This window comes from Pseudophryne corroboree, chromosome 1 (genome assembly GCF_028390025.1).
Source record: "Pseudophryne corroboree isolate aPseCor3 chromosome 1, aPseCor3.hap2, whole genome shotgun sequence".
Classification (NCBI taxonomy): domain Eukaryota; kingdom Metazoa; phylum Chordata; class Amphibia; order Anura; family Myobatrachidae; genus Pseudophryne; species Pseudophryne corroboree.
Window position 1 is genome coordinate 565061831 of NC_086444.1, and position 19934 is coordinate 565081764.

General features: G+C 45.5%; 1 protein-coding gene across 3 annotated transcripts in view; it reads right to left on the reverse strand.

Annotated features, from left to right (window-relative positions):
* DENND4C (DENN domain containing 4C) overlaps nucleotides 1-19934 on the reverse strand; it is a 470132-nt gene that overhangs the window by 242586 nt on the left and 207612 nt on the right. For all 3 annotated transcript variants that reach the window (XM_063914174.1, XM_063914175.1, XM_063914173.1), the window contains exons 3-4: nucleotides 10454-10706; nucleotides 7645-7714 (exon numbers count right to left, since the gene is read on the reverse strand). In XM_063914174.1, coding sequence (XP_063770244.1) covers nucleotides 7645-7714; nucleotides 10454-10706 — 323 coding nt within the window. The remainder of the gene's footprint in view (nucleotides 1-7644; nucleotides 7715-10453; nucleotides 10707-19934) is intronic.

A 19934-nucleotide genomic window follows, 5' to 3' on the forward strand; every position in this document is an offset into this window, starting at 1 on the left:
AATCTTATTTTCTCTGACGTCCTAGTGGATGCTGGGGACTCCGTAAGGACCATGGGGATTATACCAAAGCTCCCAAACGGGCGGGAGAGTGCGGATGACTCTGCAGCACCGAATGAGAGAACTCAAGGTCCTTTTCAGCCAGGGTATCAAATTTGTAGAATTTTGCAAACGTGTTTGCCCCTGACCAAGTAGCAGCTCGGCAAAGTTGTAAAGCCGAGACCCCTCGGGCAGCCGCCCAAGAAGAGCCCACTTTCCTCGTGGAATGGACTTTTACAGATTTAGGGTGCGGCAGTCCAGCCGCAGAATGTGCAAGTTGAATCGTGCTACAGATCCAGCGAGCAATCGTCTGCTTAGAAGCAGGAGCACCCAGCTTGTTGGGTGCATACAGGATAAATAGCGAGTCAGTCTTCCTGACTCCAGCTGTCCTGGAAACATATACTTTTCAGGGCCCTGACTACGTCCAGTAACTTGGAATCCTCCAAGTCCCAAGTAGCCGCAGGCACCACAATAGGTTGGTTCACATGAAAAACTGATACCACCTTAGGAAGGAATTGGGAACGAGTCCTCAATTTCGCCTTTCCCATATAAAATACAGATAAGGGCTTTTGTCAATTCTGATACACGCCTGGCCGACGCCAAGGCCCACAGAATGACCACTTTCCACGTGAGGTATTATAGCTCCACGGATTTAAGTGGCTCAACCCAATGCGACTTCAGGAAATCCAACACCACGTTGAGATCCCACGGTGCCACTGGAGGCACAAACGGGGGCTGACTATGCAGCCCTCCCTTAACAAAAGTCAGAACTTCAGGCAGTGAAGCCAGTTCCATTTTGGAAGAAAATCGATAGAGCCGAAATCTGGACCTTAATGGAACCCAATTGTAGGCCCATAGTCACCTCTGACTGTAGGAAGTGCAGAAATCGACCTAGCTGAAATTTCTCCTTTGGGGCCTCACAGTACGCAACATATTTCCGCCATATGCGGTGATAATGGTTAGCGTTCACTTCTTTCCTAGCTTTAAATAGCGTAGGGATAACTTCCTCCGTAATTCACTTTTCCTTCAGGATCCGGCGTTCAACCGCCATGCCGTCCAACGCAGCCGCGGTACGTCTTGGAACAGACAGGCCCCCTGCTGCAGCAGGTCCTGTCTGAGCGGCAGAGGCCATGGGTCCTCTGAGATCTTTGTAACTTTTAGTTTAGGCGGGATGCCATAATGTCCACCTGTGGCCTTTCCCAACAGTGTACAATCATTTGGAAGACTTCTGGATGAAGTCCCCACTCTCCCGGGTGGAGGTTGTGTCTTCTGAGAAAGTCTGCTTCTCAGTTGTCCACTCCGGGAATGAACCCTGCTGACAGTGCTAACACAAGATTTTCCGCCCATCGGAGAATCCTTGTGGCTTCTGCCATCGCCATCCTGCTTCTTGTGCCGCCCTGTCGTTTACATGAGCGACCGCCGTGATGTTGTCTGACTGGATCAGCACCGGCCGGTGTTGAAGCAGGGGTCTAGCCTGACTTAGGGCATTGTAAATGGCCCTTAGTTCCAGAATATTTATGTGTAGCGAAGTCTCCTGACTTTTCCATAGCCTTGGAAGTTTCTTCCCTGTGTGACTGCCCCCCAGCCTCGAAGGCTGGCATCCGTGGTCACCAGGACCCAGTCCTGTATGCCGAATCTGCGGCCCCCTAGAAGATGAGCACTCTGCAGCCACCACCACAGCGACACCCTGGCCCTTGGAGACAGGGTTGTCCGCCGATGCATCTGAAGATGCGACCCGGACCACATGTCCAACAGATCCCACTGGAAAATCCTTGTATGGGACCTGGCGAATGGAATTTCTTCGTAAGAAGCTACCATCCTTCCCAGGGCTCGCGTGCATTGATGCACCGACACCTGTATACGTATTAGGAGGTCTCTGTCTAGAGACGACAACTCCTTGTACTTATCCTCCGGGAGAAACCCTTTTTATCCTGTTCTGTGTCCAGAACCATACTCAGGAACAGTAGACGCGTCGTAGGAACCAGCTGCGACTTTGGATATTCAGAATCCAGCCGTGCTGTTGTAGCACTTCCCGAGATAGTGCTACTCCGCCGAACAACTGTTCCCTGGACCTCACCTTTATAAGGAGATCGTCCAAGTACGGGATAATTATTTCGGCCATTACCTTGGTAAATACCTCGGTGCCGGGGACAGACCAACGGCAACGTCTGGAATTGGTAATGACAATCCTGTACCACAATTTTGAGGTACTCCTGGTGAAGAGGGTAAATAGGGACATGCAGGTAAGCATCCTTGATGTCCAGTGATACCATGAAATTCTCCAGGCTTGCAATAATCGCCCTGAGCGATTCCATTTCGAACTTGAACCTTCGTATATAAGTGTTCAAGGCTTTCAATTTTAGAATGGGTCTCACCGAACAGTCTGGTTTCGGTACCACAACATTTTGGAATAGTAACCCCGGCCTTGAAGGAGGGGTACCTTGATTTCACCTGCTGGAAGTGCAGCTTGTGAATTGCCGCCAGTACTACCTTTCTCCGAGGGCAGCAGGCAAGGCTGAGGTGAGGTAATGGCGAGGGGGAGTCGCCTCGAACTCCAGCCTGTATCCCTGTGATACTATTTGCAGAACCTAGGGATCCACCTGTGGGCAAACCCACTGGTCCCTGAAGTTCCCGAGACGCGCCCCTACCGCACCTGTCTCCACCTGTGGAGCCCCAACGTCAATCGGTGGACTCAGAGGAAGCGGGGGAAGATTTTTGATCCTGGGAACTGGCTGCTGGTGCAGCTTTTTCCTTCTTCCCTTGTCTCTGTGCAGAAAGGAAGCGCCTTTGACCCGCTTGCTTTTCTGAAGCCGAAAGGACTGTACCTGAAAATACGGTGCTTTCTTAGGCTGTGAGGAAACCTGAGGTAAAAAATTTTCCTTCCCAGCTGTTGCTGAGGATACGAGGTCCCAGAGACCATCCCCAAACAATTCCTCACCCTTATAAGGCAGAATCTCCATGTGCCTTTTATAGGCAGCATCACCTGTCCACTGCCGGGTTTCTAATACCCTCCTGGCAGAATGGACATTGCATTTATTCTGGATGCCAGCCGGCAAATATCCCTCTGTGCATCCTTTATATATAAGACAACGTCTTTAATATGCTCTATGTTAGCAAACTATTATCCCTGTCTTAGAGTATTAATATTATCTGACAGGGTATCAGACCACGCTGCAGCAGCACTATTTACGCTGAGGCAATTGCAGGTCTCAGTATATAACCTGAGTGTGTATATACAGACTTCAGGATAGCCTCCTGTTTTTTATCAGCAGGCTCCTTCAAGGTGGCCGTATCCTAAGACGGCAGTGCCACCTTTTTTGACAAACGTGTGAGCGCCTTATCCACCCTAGGGGATATCTCCCAACGTGACCTATCCTCTGGCGGGAAAGGGTACGCCATCAGTAACTTTTTAGAAATTACCAGTTTCTTATTGGGGGAACCCACGCTACTTTACACACTTCATTCATTCCTCTGATGGGGGAACAAAACACTGGCTGCTTTTTCTCCCCAAAAATAAAACCCCTTTTATGTGGTACTTGGGTTCATGTCAGAAATGCGTAACACATTTTTCATTGCCGAGATCATGTAACGGATGTTCCTAGTGGATTGTGTATATGTCTCAACCTCGTCGACACTGGAGTCAGACTCCGTGTCGACATCTGTGTCTGCCATCTGAGGTAACGGGCGCTTTTTTGAGCCCCTGATGGCCTTTGAGACGCCTGGGCAGGCGCGGGCTGAGAAGCCGGCTGTCCCACAGCTGTTTTACGTCATCCAGCCTTGTAAGGAGTTGACATTGTCGGTTAATACCTTCCACCTATCCATCCACTCTGGTGTCGGCCCCACAAGGGACGACATCCCATTTATCAGCCTCTGCTCCACCTCCACGTAACCTTCCTCATCCCACATGTCGACACAGCCGTAACGACACACAGCACACACACAGGGAATGCTCTGACTGAGGACAGGACCCCACAAAGTCCTTTGGGGAGACAGAGAGAGAGTATGCCAGCACACACCAGAGCGCTATATAATGCAGGGATTAACACTATAACTGAGTGATTTTTCCCCCAATAGCTGCTTGTATAAACAATATTGCGCCTAAATTTAGTGTCCCCCCTCTCTTTTTAACCCTTTGAGCCTGAAAACTACAGGGGAGAGCCTGGGGAGCTGTCTTCCAGCTGCACTGTGAAGAGAAAATGGCGCCAGTGTGCTGAGGGAGATAGCTCCGCCCCTTTTTCGCGGACTTTTCTCCCGCTTTTTTATGGATTCTGGCAGGGGTATTTATTACATATATAGCCTCTGGGGCTATATATTGTGATATATTTGCCAGCCAAGGTGTTTTTATTGCTGCTCAGGGCGCCCCCCCCCCAGCGCCCTGCACCCTCAGTGACCGGAGTGTGAAGTGTGTATGAGGAGCAATGGCGCACAGCTGCAGTGCTTTGCGCTACCTTGGTGAAGACTGATGTCTTCTGCCGCCGATTTTCCGGATTCTTCTTGCTTCTCGCTCTGTAAGGGGGCCGGCGGCGCGGCTCCAGGACCGAACACCAATGGCCGGTTCCATGCGGTCGATCCCTCTGGAGCTAATGGTGTCCAGTAGCCTAAGAAGCCCAAGCTACCACCAGTTAGGCAGGTTCGCTTCTTCTCCCCTTAGTCCCTCGCTGCAGTGAGTCTGTTGCCAGCAGATCTCACTGTAAAATAAAAAACCTAAAATATACTTTCTCTCTAGGAGCTCAGGAGAGCCCCTAGTGTGCATCCAGCTCAGCCGGGCACAGGATTCTAACTGAAGTCTGGAGGAGGGTCATAGTGGGAGGAGCCAGTGCACACCAGTTAGTCCTAAATCATTCTTAGCTGTGCCCAGTCTCCTGCGGAGCCGCTATTCCCCATGGTCCTTACGGAGTCCCCAGCATCCACTAGGACGTCAGAGAAATATATATTTATATTATATATATATATATATATATATATATATATATATATATATATATATATACATACATACATACATACATACATACCATACATATAAGCAGATTGTCCGTAACCGTCGGGTCCCTAGTGACATTAATTTGTTCTGAATATGTATGACCATGTACTGAAAGCCCCAGTTGTGGATCTAGCAGGAAACCTTATGGTCGACAGAAACCTAGTAACAGGGAGTAGTAACCAGGCAAAACAACCAACTGGCGACCCCGAGAGGTCCGAGGGAAGTGAACCTATATAATCTTTATAACACTCCCCCACACCTACTACCATATCTGTGCTCGAGCTACAGGCCCAAGAAACCGTACCATACATATAAAAATATATATACAGGCAGAAGGCAGTTACAGCATGTTAATTTACACTCAGTAATAACAGTTGGTGCCGACAGGGTCACCCACATACCACTGTGTCTCCCATACAGTGTTTACCTTTGACAAGCAAACAACTACCGACCTGCTGACACTGCATCTACTGACCCAAGTATCAACAGGCGTCGGCGATGCCGACAGCGATCCCCATAACGGTTTGTGACAGAGCACTCACGCCTGTCGACATATGTCGACTAAAGAGCTATAGTGGGTATATGACCAGGGAACACACAGAGATATATGCACAACACAAAGATTACAAGCCCTTTTATCTAAAACAGTGTTATATTGTCGTCTATATAGCACTAAACACTGTTCCCCCCCACGTCACTGTTTTCAATGCTATGGCGGGGACATGGAGAAAAATGGCGCTGAAACGTGTTGTGAAAGCTAAGCCCCGCCCCTTCTCGGCACGCTTCAGCCCACTATCAATATAGCGTTTTATATGCCTGCGGGGGTCCCTATATCAACCAAGGTAAGCTGAATACATTACCTGGGTCCCTATATCAACCCAGGTAAGCTGAATGCACACTGTATACATTCGTTGCTACCCTTAAAAAAGGTATATACTGCTGCCCAGGGCACCCCCCCCCCCCCCCCATGCGCCCTGCACCCTTGTAAAGCAGTCGGCGAGGGAGCAATGGCGCGTAGCGCGACCCCTGCATTATACTGGCGGGGGTTATGGTACACGGCGCTCGGGCACCGAATATGGGTCTTCTGCCAGTTTTGAGACCATCAGTAACATGCTGCCCAGGCCGCTCCCCCCCAGCGCCCTGCACCCAGTGAGTGCCGTTGGTGTGTGGGAGCATGGAGCGCAGCGCGACCGCTGCGCTGTACCTCCGTTACTGAAGTCTTCTGCCATCACTGAAGTCTTCTTATCTTCCTATACTCACTCGGCTTCTTTCTTCTGGCTTCTGTGAGGGGGGTGACGACGCGGCTCCAGGAACAAGCAGCTAGGCGAACCAAGTGATCGAACCCTCTGTAGCTAATGGTGTCCAGTAGCCTAAGAAGCAGAGCCCTTGAACTAAGAAGAAGTAGGTCTGACTTCTCTCCCCTCAGTCCCACGATGCGGGGAGCCTGTAGCCAGCAGGTCTCCCTGAAAATAAAAAACCTAACAATAAAGTCTTTAGAGAAACTCAGTAGAGCTCCCCTAGTGTGTGTCCAGTCACTCCTGGGCAAAGAATATAACTGAGGTCTGGAGGAGGGGCATAGAGGGAGGAGCCAGTTCACACTCATTCAAAGTCTTATAGTGTGCCCATGTTTCCTGCGGATCCCGTCTATACCCCATGCTCCTTACGGAAGTCCCCAGCATCCTCTAGGACGTATGAGAAAAATCAGAGTAATATCTAATGTCAAAATACAAGATGACTGAAGTTAACTGCTCATTGGAGATTACTTACTAACACTCACAGTGGTACAAATCTGCCCTAAAATCACAACTAGTAATCAGCTTTTATATTTGTAGTGCAAGTTACATAATGAAAGTAAATGTCTCTCTCGTAACTGTGTTTTTAGGCAGAATCAAACCGCTGAGTAATATAAGTGAATCCTAAAAGTAATTCTAACCCTGTATTTTCCATTTCTCCATATATTTTACATTTTCAGGAATAAATTCAATAAAATAGTTCTCTTAAGACTTCATATAGTTTAAATAATGTTGCAAATAAGGTTGTTTACAAAGATCAACCTTTATTACAGTTCCAATTCTTTTCTTGCTTTTGACCAAAATCTGGGGGTGCTGGATTGCCCTAGGTGAGAGATAAGAGGCAAGTGGGCGGCCGGGGGTGCACTGAAGGGACAAGATTAGGAACAGCATTTTTATGGAACTTTTAAAATCAACGCTCACAAGATGGAAGTGAAATAGCGGTTGGGGAGACAGGAATACATTTATGGAACTTGGGGTACAGCAGCCAGAAAAAGTCTGGGTCATCTTTGCAAAGCTAGAATTTTAGCATTGCAATAGTGTTTCTCTCAACCAAGAAACTAAAATGTCTAGTCATGGCATCTTGGCAAGGTGGGGTAGTAGTCACAGGGGCAGCTGTATAATAAAGCACCAGCCAGTCAGCTCCTAACCTTCATTATTCAAATCACAAAAGAACATGATTCCATAGCTCAAGTCAGAATAAAGTGTGTGTGTTAGCCAGAATAGGCTTTTTTTTTTTTTTTTGGGGGGGGGGGGGGGGGTCCGAAAAACACTTTGTGGAGATATATACAGGAGTTCTTAAATATAAAAAATGGATCATCCCAAACTACTAACCAGCCTTGTAAGCAATAGAGTTTGATGCCGGGACAGACTTCTTATAGCACAGGAAAACATTGGAGCCCCACTAAAATGGGAAAAAGTACAAACAAAAATCAGGTTTATAACTTACAGTAACGGGCAAATTTACTAAAGGGCTATTTTGATAAATTTTTATCAATTTTAAATAGGTTTCAGTCAATGTTGTGTTTCAGTTGCTAAATCACACATTTACTAAAATTTAGAAATCCTATATAATAAAAGGTCAACACTGGTTCTCACCTCTGTGGGGGGACAATAAAGTGTTTTGTGTGCCTGCCGCTACTAGATGGCAAAGAATGGAGCAATTCAAGTGTTGTTCCGTCATTTTGACGGGCTGGTAACTAATATATATCAAAATGGTCTATTATGAAGTGTGCGATTTAGCCCAAGTAACACAACTTAAAATTTAAAATCGACCTTTAGTAAATTTACCTCCAAGTGTAATGATGTTATCAGTCTTAAAACACTATAGGCTAATTCCATGATTATGTCAACCAGAACATCTTTTCCTGAAAGTGGCCACAATTAATCTTGAAGTGAAAATGTATATTCTCTGAAGTTAATATTTTGAAAAACCAAAGATGATAAACACCTGTTTTTCATAAATCATAAGTTGGCAGCATTGTTTATTTAAGATGGCAGTCTGTGAAAAGCTGTGGTGATTTTGTGCCTTATTTGACAACTGTTTACAGGTATGTAATTGTCCTTATATTAAATATTGATACACACCATATTATAAGAATCTCACCAGAGCCACAATTTGATAATAGGCTTAAACTGTATTTTCAAGATGTTAGCTTTGATAATGATGTAGTTTAATTGACAGATTTAAATGGTTTTTGCAAGTATTTTGGAACATGTCGTGTCTGTCACAATTCATATGTCGTGTCTGTCACAGGAATAATATTTAATAAAATACCTGTATTTACAAAAACTTGAAATGTCATCTTCTTTACCCAACCAAGCCAACAACTCTATCATTCTCAGTGTTAAGTCATGGAACTGTAGGTTTCATAATTTGGAAGATTTGGAAGGAAGTTATACTCATCCTGAATTTGTGTTCCCGTTCAGTATCGTGTCTGTCACATAATATTTGTACCTGTATAATTCTGATAATTACAGAATTAAACTTCCCTGTTACTTTAACAGTTAACTGATTGATTATGGTTTATAACTAGCATAGTTTGCAGAACTTCTGATATTTTATTAATGAAAAAAATAATCATCATTATTCTTGCAGTGAATCATTTGTCGTGTCTGTCACAAATGGAATTGCCCTATAGCAACAGATATAGCTATATCTTTATCGATATAGGAGTCTGCTACTGTGAGAATTTATCTGCATGACAATATTCTGTAATTGGATTATTATTTATTGATTTATATATGTCTCATCCTCAATCACATTGGAATTGATTAATATAGATTTCTTTTCTCAATACAGTGGATGAACATTCCAATATTATTTAACAGGCCACAGTCAGTGAGTAAAGGATACCGTTCATCATCAAACCTAGGTTTGAGAGATTCAAGTATGCTTTCACCCTAAATCTGTGTTTACACCTTGCAGACCTATCTAACGATTGGTAAGTGCATATACACTTACTAATCATTCACCAGACGTGTCATGTCTAATGTCACCACTGGGTGTGCCCACCCAGTTGAGATGTCAGTCACCAGTGGACCGTGCAACAAGTGTATGACCGCGAGTACACACAGCCAGATTCACAGATATATCTGTAGATATAGATGTGTTCTTCCTCATCTTGCGTTTTTTCACCTGCCGCATGAATACGCATCGCAGCAGTGAAAAACTGCAGCCTACCGTGACTAGTCACAGCAAGCGTATGTATGTATGCATTACTTATGGTAGTGGCGCATCTGTAAAATCGGCCATCGCCTGTGCTGCAGAGTCGATGCAATAGGTCTGTGAACAACATAGTTCAGACATATCAGAGTACACATCCGCCGACGAGCTCGCAATATATTGGCCATTCACTTGAACAGCCGATATATCTGTCAGTGCGTACCCAGCTCATGGGATATGTTGAGAGACCACTCATCATCTTGGCTGTAGACCCCACTGGGTGCTAGCCTTTTTTTTTTTTCCACAAGTTTCTATTTGTTTTGTAACAATACCATTCTCAAGAATGCATCCATATTTGTGTAACGGTTTGCGGAAGATTTTAAGTGAGTACCCCTTCTTCCTTAAAGTGGGTAGTACACCCTTCCTACTTTATAAGGGTTCACAAACCTTTGATAATGATATGCCTCCCTTAAAGGCATGGTTAAAAATAGCAATCTGCTTTTGTAGCAGGAAGTATGTAAAACCCCTTTAATCTTCTGAATGCGCTAGAGTTCATTATTAGCAGATTCATACATACATATACTTTTACCAAGGCAATTAAACTTCACTGCATAAAATAAATACAGTAAAACACAAATCTTAGGCAGGAATTAAAATGTTGTCGCACCCCCCGATTTCCCGTCTAAAGTGACGATAGGTCAAGGTGCGATATTCAAATGCCCCCATTTATCACGCTGACTGCACCCATTACATTCTGGTTTAGGCAACTCAAGCACCTAAACCCGACTAAAGTAATGGGCGCATTTCACTTCGCTACACGCTGAAATGAACTTGTCGCTTCCGTCGGCAGCAAAATATGAATAGCTGTCTGTGAACGCGGGAGGGAAATCACTTGAATCCGGCCCTGTGTGTGTGTTTTTACAACTACAGTAGTTCCAAACAGCTCTAGTTGCTGACATCATTTGGTTTCCTCCTTACCATGCCACAGTTGAGGTTTTTGTCCACCTTACAAAAGGTGTGAGGAGGAGTCTCCCCTTTGCTAGCGATGATCACACAAATGTCTGTCACTGCAAGAGAGTTTTGAGTACGATCAGGAGCTGCCCGGCGATAGGTGATGAAAATTCGTGATGAGCCAGCTGAGCTATTGTTGACATTAGCACAGCGCCCATATGGGGTTGCTTGGATGGTTTCACAGCCGGACAGGAGACGCTCTTTTCCTTCATATAAAACTCTAAAAACAAAAAGAAGTAACGTTAGTTATATAAGCCCAGAAATAACTCAAGTCATGAAATAAGACGAGCATGGATATACAATTTCCCAATGTCCAGCATTCTTGGACAATATTAACAAAAAAGTATAGTAACAGAAATTCTCCTTCCTCCATCCCAGATACATATCTCCAATTTGCAGAAAACAACAACAGTAAGGAGATGATATATAAAAGAACACGGCTTAAATACGGCTATATACATTCTCACTCATGGATGACAGGTCTACAGAAAGCACTTGAGGCTAGTAGTAAATCACAAAGACCTCAGGTGATACCTGAATTCTGTGGACCAGCTTTTCTATCTCCTCCAGAAGGATGTAAGAGTTCCAATAAATGAATAAACGTGTCTACTTACTGAAAGAGGAAACAGACAAAATGCCTTATTATGCTGCTTTATGGCTTAAATGAGAATGATCTGATGAACTGTTAACAGCTGTGGTTGCTATGGTTATGGATTAAAGTGTCGACAGTCAGAAGGTCAGGTTTACACCAAATGGTCGACATGCCCAAGGTCGACCTGGTCAAAAGGTCTACACATGAAAAGGTCGACATGAGTTTTTGGTGTAAAAATTTCTCTTCCAGCACGTGGATCCCCAATTAGTGCTTTGCTCGCCATGTTTCGGGCAAGGTGCCTCGCTCCACAGGTTACAGTTCTCAATTGTAGTCCATGTGGACGGAAAAGTATAAAAAGGTCCTAAAAATAAAAAAAAATAAAAAATCTTATGCCGACCACGTGTGTCGGCCATTGTCATGTCAACCATTTGAACCTGTTGACCTTTTGACCATATGCATGTCGACCATTTGGTGTCTACTTATTGCTTGTCAACCTTTTAACCGACGACCTATGGAACAGCTTTAAAAACACTACATAAAACCGAGGTGGACTAACAGTTAGAAACCAAATGGCTATGGCGTGTCATTTAAAATTAATGTGCAATTTTTTTACTCTTTCAGTAGAGTGGCCTATTTATCTGTACTTCCCAGAAGTCACAAGGGTTTACCCACAATAGCTGCTTGTGTCTGTCTGGCTGGCTCTGAAGGCAAAACTAGTTTCAATTATTTTTTTTGGAGGACATTCGTTGTTTGGATTGTTGCGTCTACTTTGGTCTCCCAGCAAAAGAATTGCAACGCTTACAGCTGGTGCAAAACACAGCTGCCAGGCTGTTAACCAACCAGCCCCGTTCTAGCCACATAACACCCATCCTCTACTCCCTTCACTGGCTGCCTGTAAGATGGCGAATCATATTCAAGATTGGCCTACTGAGCTTCAAAGCATTACATGACCAGGGCCCAAGGTAACTGAAGCAGCTTCTGACCCCATACTGCCCCACTCGATTACTGCAATCTGTAGATGAAGGACTTTTAGCAGTACCTAGAATCTCCCGTAATTCATATGGGGTTCGAGCTTTTAGTCATGCGGCTCTGACTCTATGGAACTCACTTCCCCACACAGTGCGAGAGGCCCCAACTATAGAATCCTTCAAAAGTAGACTCAAGACTTTCCTGTTTACTCAAGCATTTCCATAATGTCCCTTTTAGTATCTTCATGCTTCTGTATTTTATGAAAATGTACTTCATTATTTTCTGTACTATATTATGCTATGTACCTGTTAAGCGCCTTGAGTCCTATTGGAGAAAGAGCGCTATATAAATAAAATTATTATTATTAGATAAAAAATGTGTCCAAAGTGTAAAAAAAAAATTAAAAAAATGGATGAACAAGGATTTTGACAACTGTCAATTATATGTAGACTAATGGTTTTGTAAAGCTCAATAGGTCCCATAACTGTTAAATTAACTTAGTGTTCCAAAGACTGGCAGAGGGAAAAAAAGAATTTTAATTACCTATGGGTAAATCCTTTTCTCGTAGTCTGTAGGGGATACTGGGAATCCATATAGTACCATGGAGTATAGACAGGTCCACTAAAAGTCATGGGCACTTTAAGAAATTGATAGCGTGAGATGGCTCCTCCCTCTATGCCCCTCCTACCAGACTCAGTCTACGAAACTGTGCCCGAGGAGACGGACATACTTCGAGGGAAGGATATAAAAGGATAGCGGTGAGCTTACGAACCAGCACACACAAGACAAGAGGAAAGCCATGCTAAACAAACTTGAAAATGGAACAGCAACAGCTGAACCAATAACATTGCTTAACAAAGTAACAGTGCAGGAAGAACAAAGCACCGGGTGGACGCCCAGTATCCCCTACGGACTATGAGAAAAGGATTTACCGGTAGGTAATTAAAATCCTATTTTCTCTTACGTGCTAGGGGAGACTGAGAATCCATTTAGTACCATGAGGACGTACCAAAGCTCCCAAACCGGGTGGAAGAGTTCTGAGGTTCCTGCAGAACCAATTAACCAAATTGAAGGTCCTCAGAGGCCAAAGTATCGAACTTGTAAAACTTTGCAAACGTGTTCGAACCTGACTAAGTAGCTGCTCGGCAAAGCTGTAAAGCAGCACAGACCTAGTAGAGTGGGCCTGTATAGATCTTGGAATCGGAAAGCCTGCCATGGAATAAGCATGCTGGATAGTGAGCCTGATCCAGTGTGCAATTGACTGCTTCGAAGCAGGACACCCAATCTTGTTGAGATCATAAAGAACAAACAGCGATTTTCTGTGACAAGCTGTTCGTTTAACATACACCGTCAAAGCCCTCACAACATCCAAAGACTTTAAAGTAGCAGAGGTGTCGGTAACAACCGGAACCACAATAGGTTGGTTGATGTGAAACGCAGACACCACTTTAGGAAGAAATTGCTGACGAGTCCTGAGTTCAGCTCTGTCCTCATGGAAAATTAAATAGGGGCTCTTGATAGACAACACCCCCAGTTCCAACACACGTCTTGCTGAAGCCAAGGCCAAAAGTGTGACGGTCTTCCACGTAAGATATTTTACGTCAACCTCCTGTAATGGTTCAAACCAGTCCTATTGGAAGAACTGTAACACCAAAATGAGATCCCAAGGTGCCGTGGGAGGCACAAAGGGAGGTTGGATGTGTAGAATCCCTTTCAAGAACGTCTGGACCTCAGGGAGAGTAGCCAAATGTTTCTGAAAGAAAATAGACAAGGCCGAAATCTGGACTTCTATGGAGCCTAGACGTAGGCACACGTCCACACCCGACTGCAAGAAAAGCAGGAAACGTCCCAGATGAAATTCCACCACAGAATATTTTCTGCTCTCACACCAAGAGATGTATTTCTTCCAAATACGGTGGTAATGTTTAGATGTTACTCCCTTCCTGGCTTGGATCATAGTCGGGATGACCCTGTCAGGGATACCTCCTCCTGGCTAGAATCAGCTGTTCAACTTCCATGACGTTAAACGTAGCCACGGTAGGTCTTCATAGACGAACGGGCCCTGTTGCAGAAAATCCTCGCGGTAGAGGTAGAGGCCACGGATCTTCAAGCAGCATCTCGAGAAGATCCGCATACCAGGCCATTCGTGGCCAGCCCGGAGCAATGAAGACTGCCTGTACCTTTTCCTTTTTTATTCTTTTTAGAATTCTTGGGATCAGAGGAAGTGGAGGAAACATGTACACCATCTGATAGACCCTTGGCGTTGTCAGAGCGTCTACCGCCACTGCCTGTGGGTCACTCGACCTGGAACAATATCGATTGAGCTTCTTGTTGAGACGAGAGGCCATCATTTTGATTTTTGGATATCCCCACTGACGTGTCAAGCACCTGAACACCTCTGGGAGAAGGCCCCACTCCCCTGGGTGCAGGTCGTATCTGCTGAGGAAGTCTGCTTCCCAGTTGTCCACTCCCGGAATGAAGACCGCCGACAACGCCACAGCGTGTTTTTTTCCTCCCATAAAATTCTTGACACCTCTGATATTGTGGCTCTGCTGTTGCCCTGTTGGTTTATGTACATCACTGCCGTCACATTGTCTGACTGGACCTGGATGGCCCGATCCTGAAGAAGATATGAGGCCTGCAGAAGGGCGTTGTATATAGCCCTGAGTTCCAGGATGCTGATTGGAACGACGACCTCCTGACTTGACCATCTTCCCTGAAACTGCACCCCCTGGGTGACTGCTCCCCAACCGCTGAGGCTTGAGTCTATGGATAGCAGAATCCAATTCTGAATCCCGAACCGCCGAACCTCGATTAGGTGAGAAGTCTGAAGCCACCATAGAAGAGAGATCCTAGCTTTTGGCGACAGACGGATCCTCTGGTGCATGTGAAGATGCGATCCGGACCATTTGTCCAACAGATCGGGCTGGGTCTTGCATGAAAACTTCCGTACTGGAGCGCCTCGTAAGAGGACACCATTTTCCCCAGAAGGCGAATGCACAGATGCACCAATATCCAGGTTGGCTTCAGGACAGCCCGAACCATCGACTGGATTACCACTGACTTTTCCAAAAGAAGGAACACCTTTTGAGACTCTGTGTCCAGAATCATTCCCAGGAAAGGAAGCCTCCGTGTTGGTTCTAGGTGAAATTTCGGAAGGTTCAGAATCCGCCCGTGATCCAGGAGTAGTCTGGTTGAAAAGGCAATGCTGTCCAATAACCACTCCCTGGATGGCACCTTTATCAGAAGATCGTCCAGGTACAGAATTATGTTCACTCCGTTTGCGGAATAGCAACATCATCTCTGCCATCACCTTGGTGAACACTCTCGGTGCCGTGGAGAGACCAAATGGCAGGGCCTGGAACTGGTAGTGACAGTCCTGCAGTGCTAACCGTAGATAAGCCTGATGAGGCGGGCAGATTGGAATGTGAAGCTACTCATCCTTGACGTCCAGAGACACTAGGAATTCCCCCTCCTGTAGACCCGAGATCACCGCTCTCAGAGACTCCATCTTGAATTTGAACACTCATAAGTACAGGTTCAACAACTTGAGGTTCAGAATCGGTCTTACCAAACCGCCCGGGTACGGTACTACAAACAAGTTGGAATAGTACCCCTTGTTTAGCAATTGAGGTGGTACTGGAACAATGACCTGGGTCTGTACCAGTATTTGAATGACGTTCTGTAAAGTTATACTTGCCTCTTGAGAAACTGAACCAGCAAATTTGGAAAAAGAAAGAAAGGAATCTGTATTGTTGACACACATGAGAAGAAAAACTTGTTTTTCAACTCTTTTCTCACAATTTTCAATCTTTTCACATTCACATATATGGTAGTCCTTGTGATTTTAACCTCTATGTTTCACTGTAGTTTGGGATAATCTATTATATTCTATTTTTAATTACATCATAATAAAGGTTAGATTTTTTTCGATATGAGTTTTTCTTCTCACGTGCGTCAACAATACAGATTCCTTTCTTTTTCCAAATTTGCTGGTTCCATTTGTACTGTAGTTGACAGCACCCCCTAAATTGATATACTATTTATTAAGACTATAAAAGGGGCTCACCAGTGAATGTAGGGCAATAAATTCCATACACTCACTAAATTAATTCTTACGGAGTGTGCAGATACTAAACCTTTGTGTACTCTTGAGAAACTGGTAAGCCTGATTTGAAGAATCTGTGAGGTGGAAGCTCTTGGAACTCCAGTCTGTAGCACTGGGATAATAGGATTTTAATACCTACCGGTAAATCCTTTTCTCTTAGTCCGTAGAGGATGCTGGGGTTCCAAAAGGACCATGGGGTGTAGACGGGATCCGCAGGAGACGTGGGCACACTATAAGACTTTGAATGGGTGTGAACTGGCTCCTCCCTCTATGCCCCTCCTCCAGACTTCAGTTAGAAAACTGTGCCCAGAGAGACGGACATTTCAAGGAAAGAAATGTATTGTTTAAACACGGCGAGTGTCATACCAGCTCACACCTCAAACATGCCGCAGAACGTGGCATTCAATAGAACACCAGCTGACGGCATGGAAAAACCATACAGCAATATGCTGACCGAAAACGTAATACAACCAGTGTGTATCATGACCGATAATCACATATCGCATGTCATGGCATGAATAACCGCAGCCACAGACTTGACCGCAAAGAACCACCACATGAGTGTAACGACAACCAATAGCTGCAGATACAGTACGCACTGGGACGGGCGCCCAGCATCCTCTACGGACTAAGAGAAAAGGATTTACCGGTAGGTATTAAAATCCTATTTTCTCATACGTCCTAGAGAATGCTGGGGTTCCAAAAGGACCATGGGGTCTATACCAAAGCTCCAGACCGGGCGGGAGAGTGCGGACAACTCTGCAGCACCGATTGAGCAAACCTGAGGTCCTCATCAGCCAGGGTATCAAACTTGTAGGACTTAGGAAAAGTGTTTGCTGGGTGGCTACTTGGTGGGGTTCAAAGTTGAAACGCCGATATTCCACGGGCATCTGCCCAAAGAAGAGCCCACCTTCCTGGTAGAATGGGCCTTCCCCGACTTCGGTACCGGCCAGCCAGCCGTAGAATGAGCATGCCGAATCGTATCACAGATCCAGCGTGTAACAGTCTGCTTAGAAGCAGGGGCCACACAATTGTTGGGAGCATACAGGATAAACAGAGCGTCTGTTTCCCCAATCTGAGCCGTTCTGGCGGCAAATACTCAAAGCTCTGACTACATCAAGATAATTCGAATCAGCCAAGGCTTAAGTAGCCCCAGGCACCACAATCCTGTAAAACGCAGAAACCACATTAGGCAGAAATTGTTGCCAATTTCTCAATTCCGCTCTATCCACAAGGAAGATCAAAGAGTGCTCTTGTGAGACAAAGCCGTCAATTCCGACATCCGCCTTGCGGACGCCAATGCCAATAGCATGACCACTTTCCAAGTGAGAAATTTTTACCTTTCGTAAAGGTTCCAACCAGTGTGACATAAGAAACTGCAACACCACAGTAAGGTTCCATGGTGCCACTGGGGGCACAAATGGAGGTTGGATGTGCAGCACTCCTTTCACGAAAGTCCGAACTTCTGGAAAGGTGGCCCATTCTTTTTAAAAGAAAATTGATAAGGCCGAAACCTGCACTTTAATGGAGCCTAACTTTAGGCCTGCATCCACACCTGCTTGCAGAAAATGGAGAAAACGACCCAGCTGAAATTCTTCCGTAGGAGCCTTCTTGGATTCACACCAAGACACCTACTTCCTCCAAATACGGTGGTAAAGCTTCGCCGTTACTTCTTTCCTAGCCTGAAGCAATGTGGAAATGACTTCACCGGCAATACCCTTTCGGGCTAGAATATGGCGTTCCACCGCTAAGACGTCAAACGCAGCCCCGGTAAATCTTGGTACACGCCCTATCCTTGCTGTAACAGGACCACTCTTAGAGGAAGAGGCCAGGGATCTTCTATGAGTAAGTCTTGAAGATCTGGATACCAAGCCCTCCTTGGCTAGACCGGAACAATGAGGATCGCCTTAACCTTTGTTTTTCTTCTGGTTATCACCTTCGGAAAGAGTGAAAGTAGAGGGAACACACAGACCGACTGAAACACCCAAGGTGTCACGAGGGGGTCCACTGCTAAAGCTTGAGTGTCTCTTGACCTGGAACAATATCTCTGAAGTTTCTTGTTGAGGCGAAACGCCCTCACGTCTAATCGAGGAATTCCCCAAAGACTTGTCACTTCTGTGAACTTCTTGATGAAGACCCCACTCTCCTGGATGGAGATCGTGTCTGCCGAGGAAGTATATTTCTCCGTTGTCTTCACCTGGAACGATGACCTCTAATAGAGCGTTTACATGCTTTTCCGCTCATCGGAAACTTTTGTGGCTTCTACCATTTCCGCTTTTCTCCTCATTCCGCCCTAGTGGCTTACTTACGCCACTGCTGTTTAGTCGTCCGACAGAATTAAGACGGGAAGAGCACGAAGCAGATGTTCCGTTGTAAATAGCTCTTAATCCAAGAATGCTTATTGCAGGCAAGCTTCCCGGCTTGACCTTTCCCCTTGGAAATTCTTCCCTCGGAAAAACTGCTCCCCAGCCTCGGAGACTTGTACCCATGGACACCAGGATCTAATCCTGGATCCCGAACCATCGTCCCTCTAGGAGGTGAAAACTGTGAAGCCACCACAGTAGAGATATCCTGGTCCAGGAAAATAGGAATATTTTCCGGTGCATGTGCAGGTAAGACCCGGTCCCGCAAACAACTCTGGCATTTGACCTGCTCACCGAATGGCCTTGTAGGACGCAACCATCTTCCGCATCAACGAAAGGTATTGACGGGTTTACACTGTTGCAAACCTGATCCGACTCTGGATCATCAGATCTCTTTCCGCAGGAAAAAAAAACTCTTAACCGATCAGTATCTAATCTTATTCCCAACTCCGACCTCTGCGTCGTTGGGATCAACAGCGATTCGTTGCGTCGAAGAACTGTCAGAGAGAAACAACGAATTGTACCATTTGTTTATTGACCTCGCCGCAGTTAGGAGAGCGTCCCAGTACAGAAAAATAATGGCTCTTACTATAGAAGGAAACCATCATACCACCCTCACTCTGGTGAAATGGCAATGACAATCCTGAATAGCAAAAACAGGTAAGCTTAATGCGGATCACACTGCATTTAAACCCGCTTTCTTCTTTTACAGGTCGGAAATCCCTGCCCTGAGAGATTCCAACTTGTAGTTCAACTTCTTAAGAAGAAATCTTTTTGGGATTGTTCTGACCGAGCTGTCCGGCCTCAGAAGCACGAAAAAGCCTGAACAGCAGCTTATTCCCCCTTTTATTTTTGTGTGTGACAGGGACAGAAGGACAATGTCCTGATGCTGAACCAACCCTTGTATGGAGTCGCATACTACCTCCCCGTCCAGAGGAGAATCGGTAAGATCCATTCTAAAAATCAGCGAGGGGAATCATCTGGAAACTCAAGTATGTCCTCCTATGGACTGTATTCTTAACTCACTGTGTCAAGTCCATTCCAGGACTGACTGAGGAGTATTAGACGAGTTTCCACCGGTGTGGGCTCCAGCAAGATAGACCCAGCGATCTGCGGTGGATGAGGAAGAAACAGAGGACGACATCTGCTTCTGCGAACTTGAAAAGGCCGCAGACCTCTTACCTTTTCACCTTCCACTACCTGCAAAGAAGGGGAAAACAAAACGGTATCCAACCGGTCAAAATGACTGCATCCCACCAAAAATGCGTCACCAACCGTTGTGAGGGAACATAGCTCAGGACGGTAGACTTACCAGTGGTATCTGCCAAGATCAACTTAACCAAGCCATCCCCAAACCAGATTATCCCTTCATAGGGAAGATACTCCAGTATTTCTCTGAGTCAGTGCATACCTCTT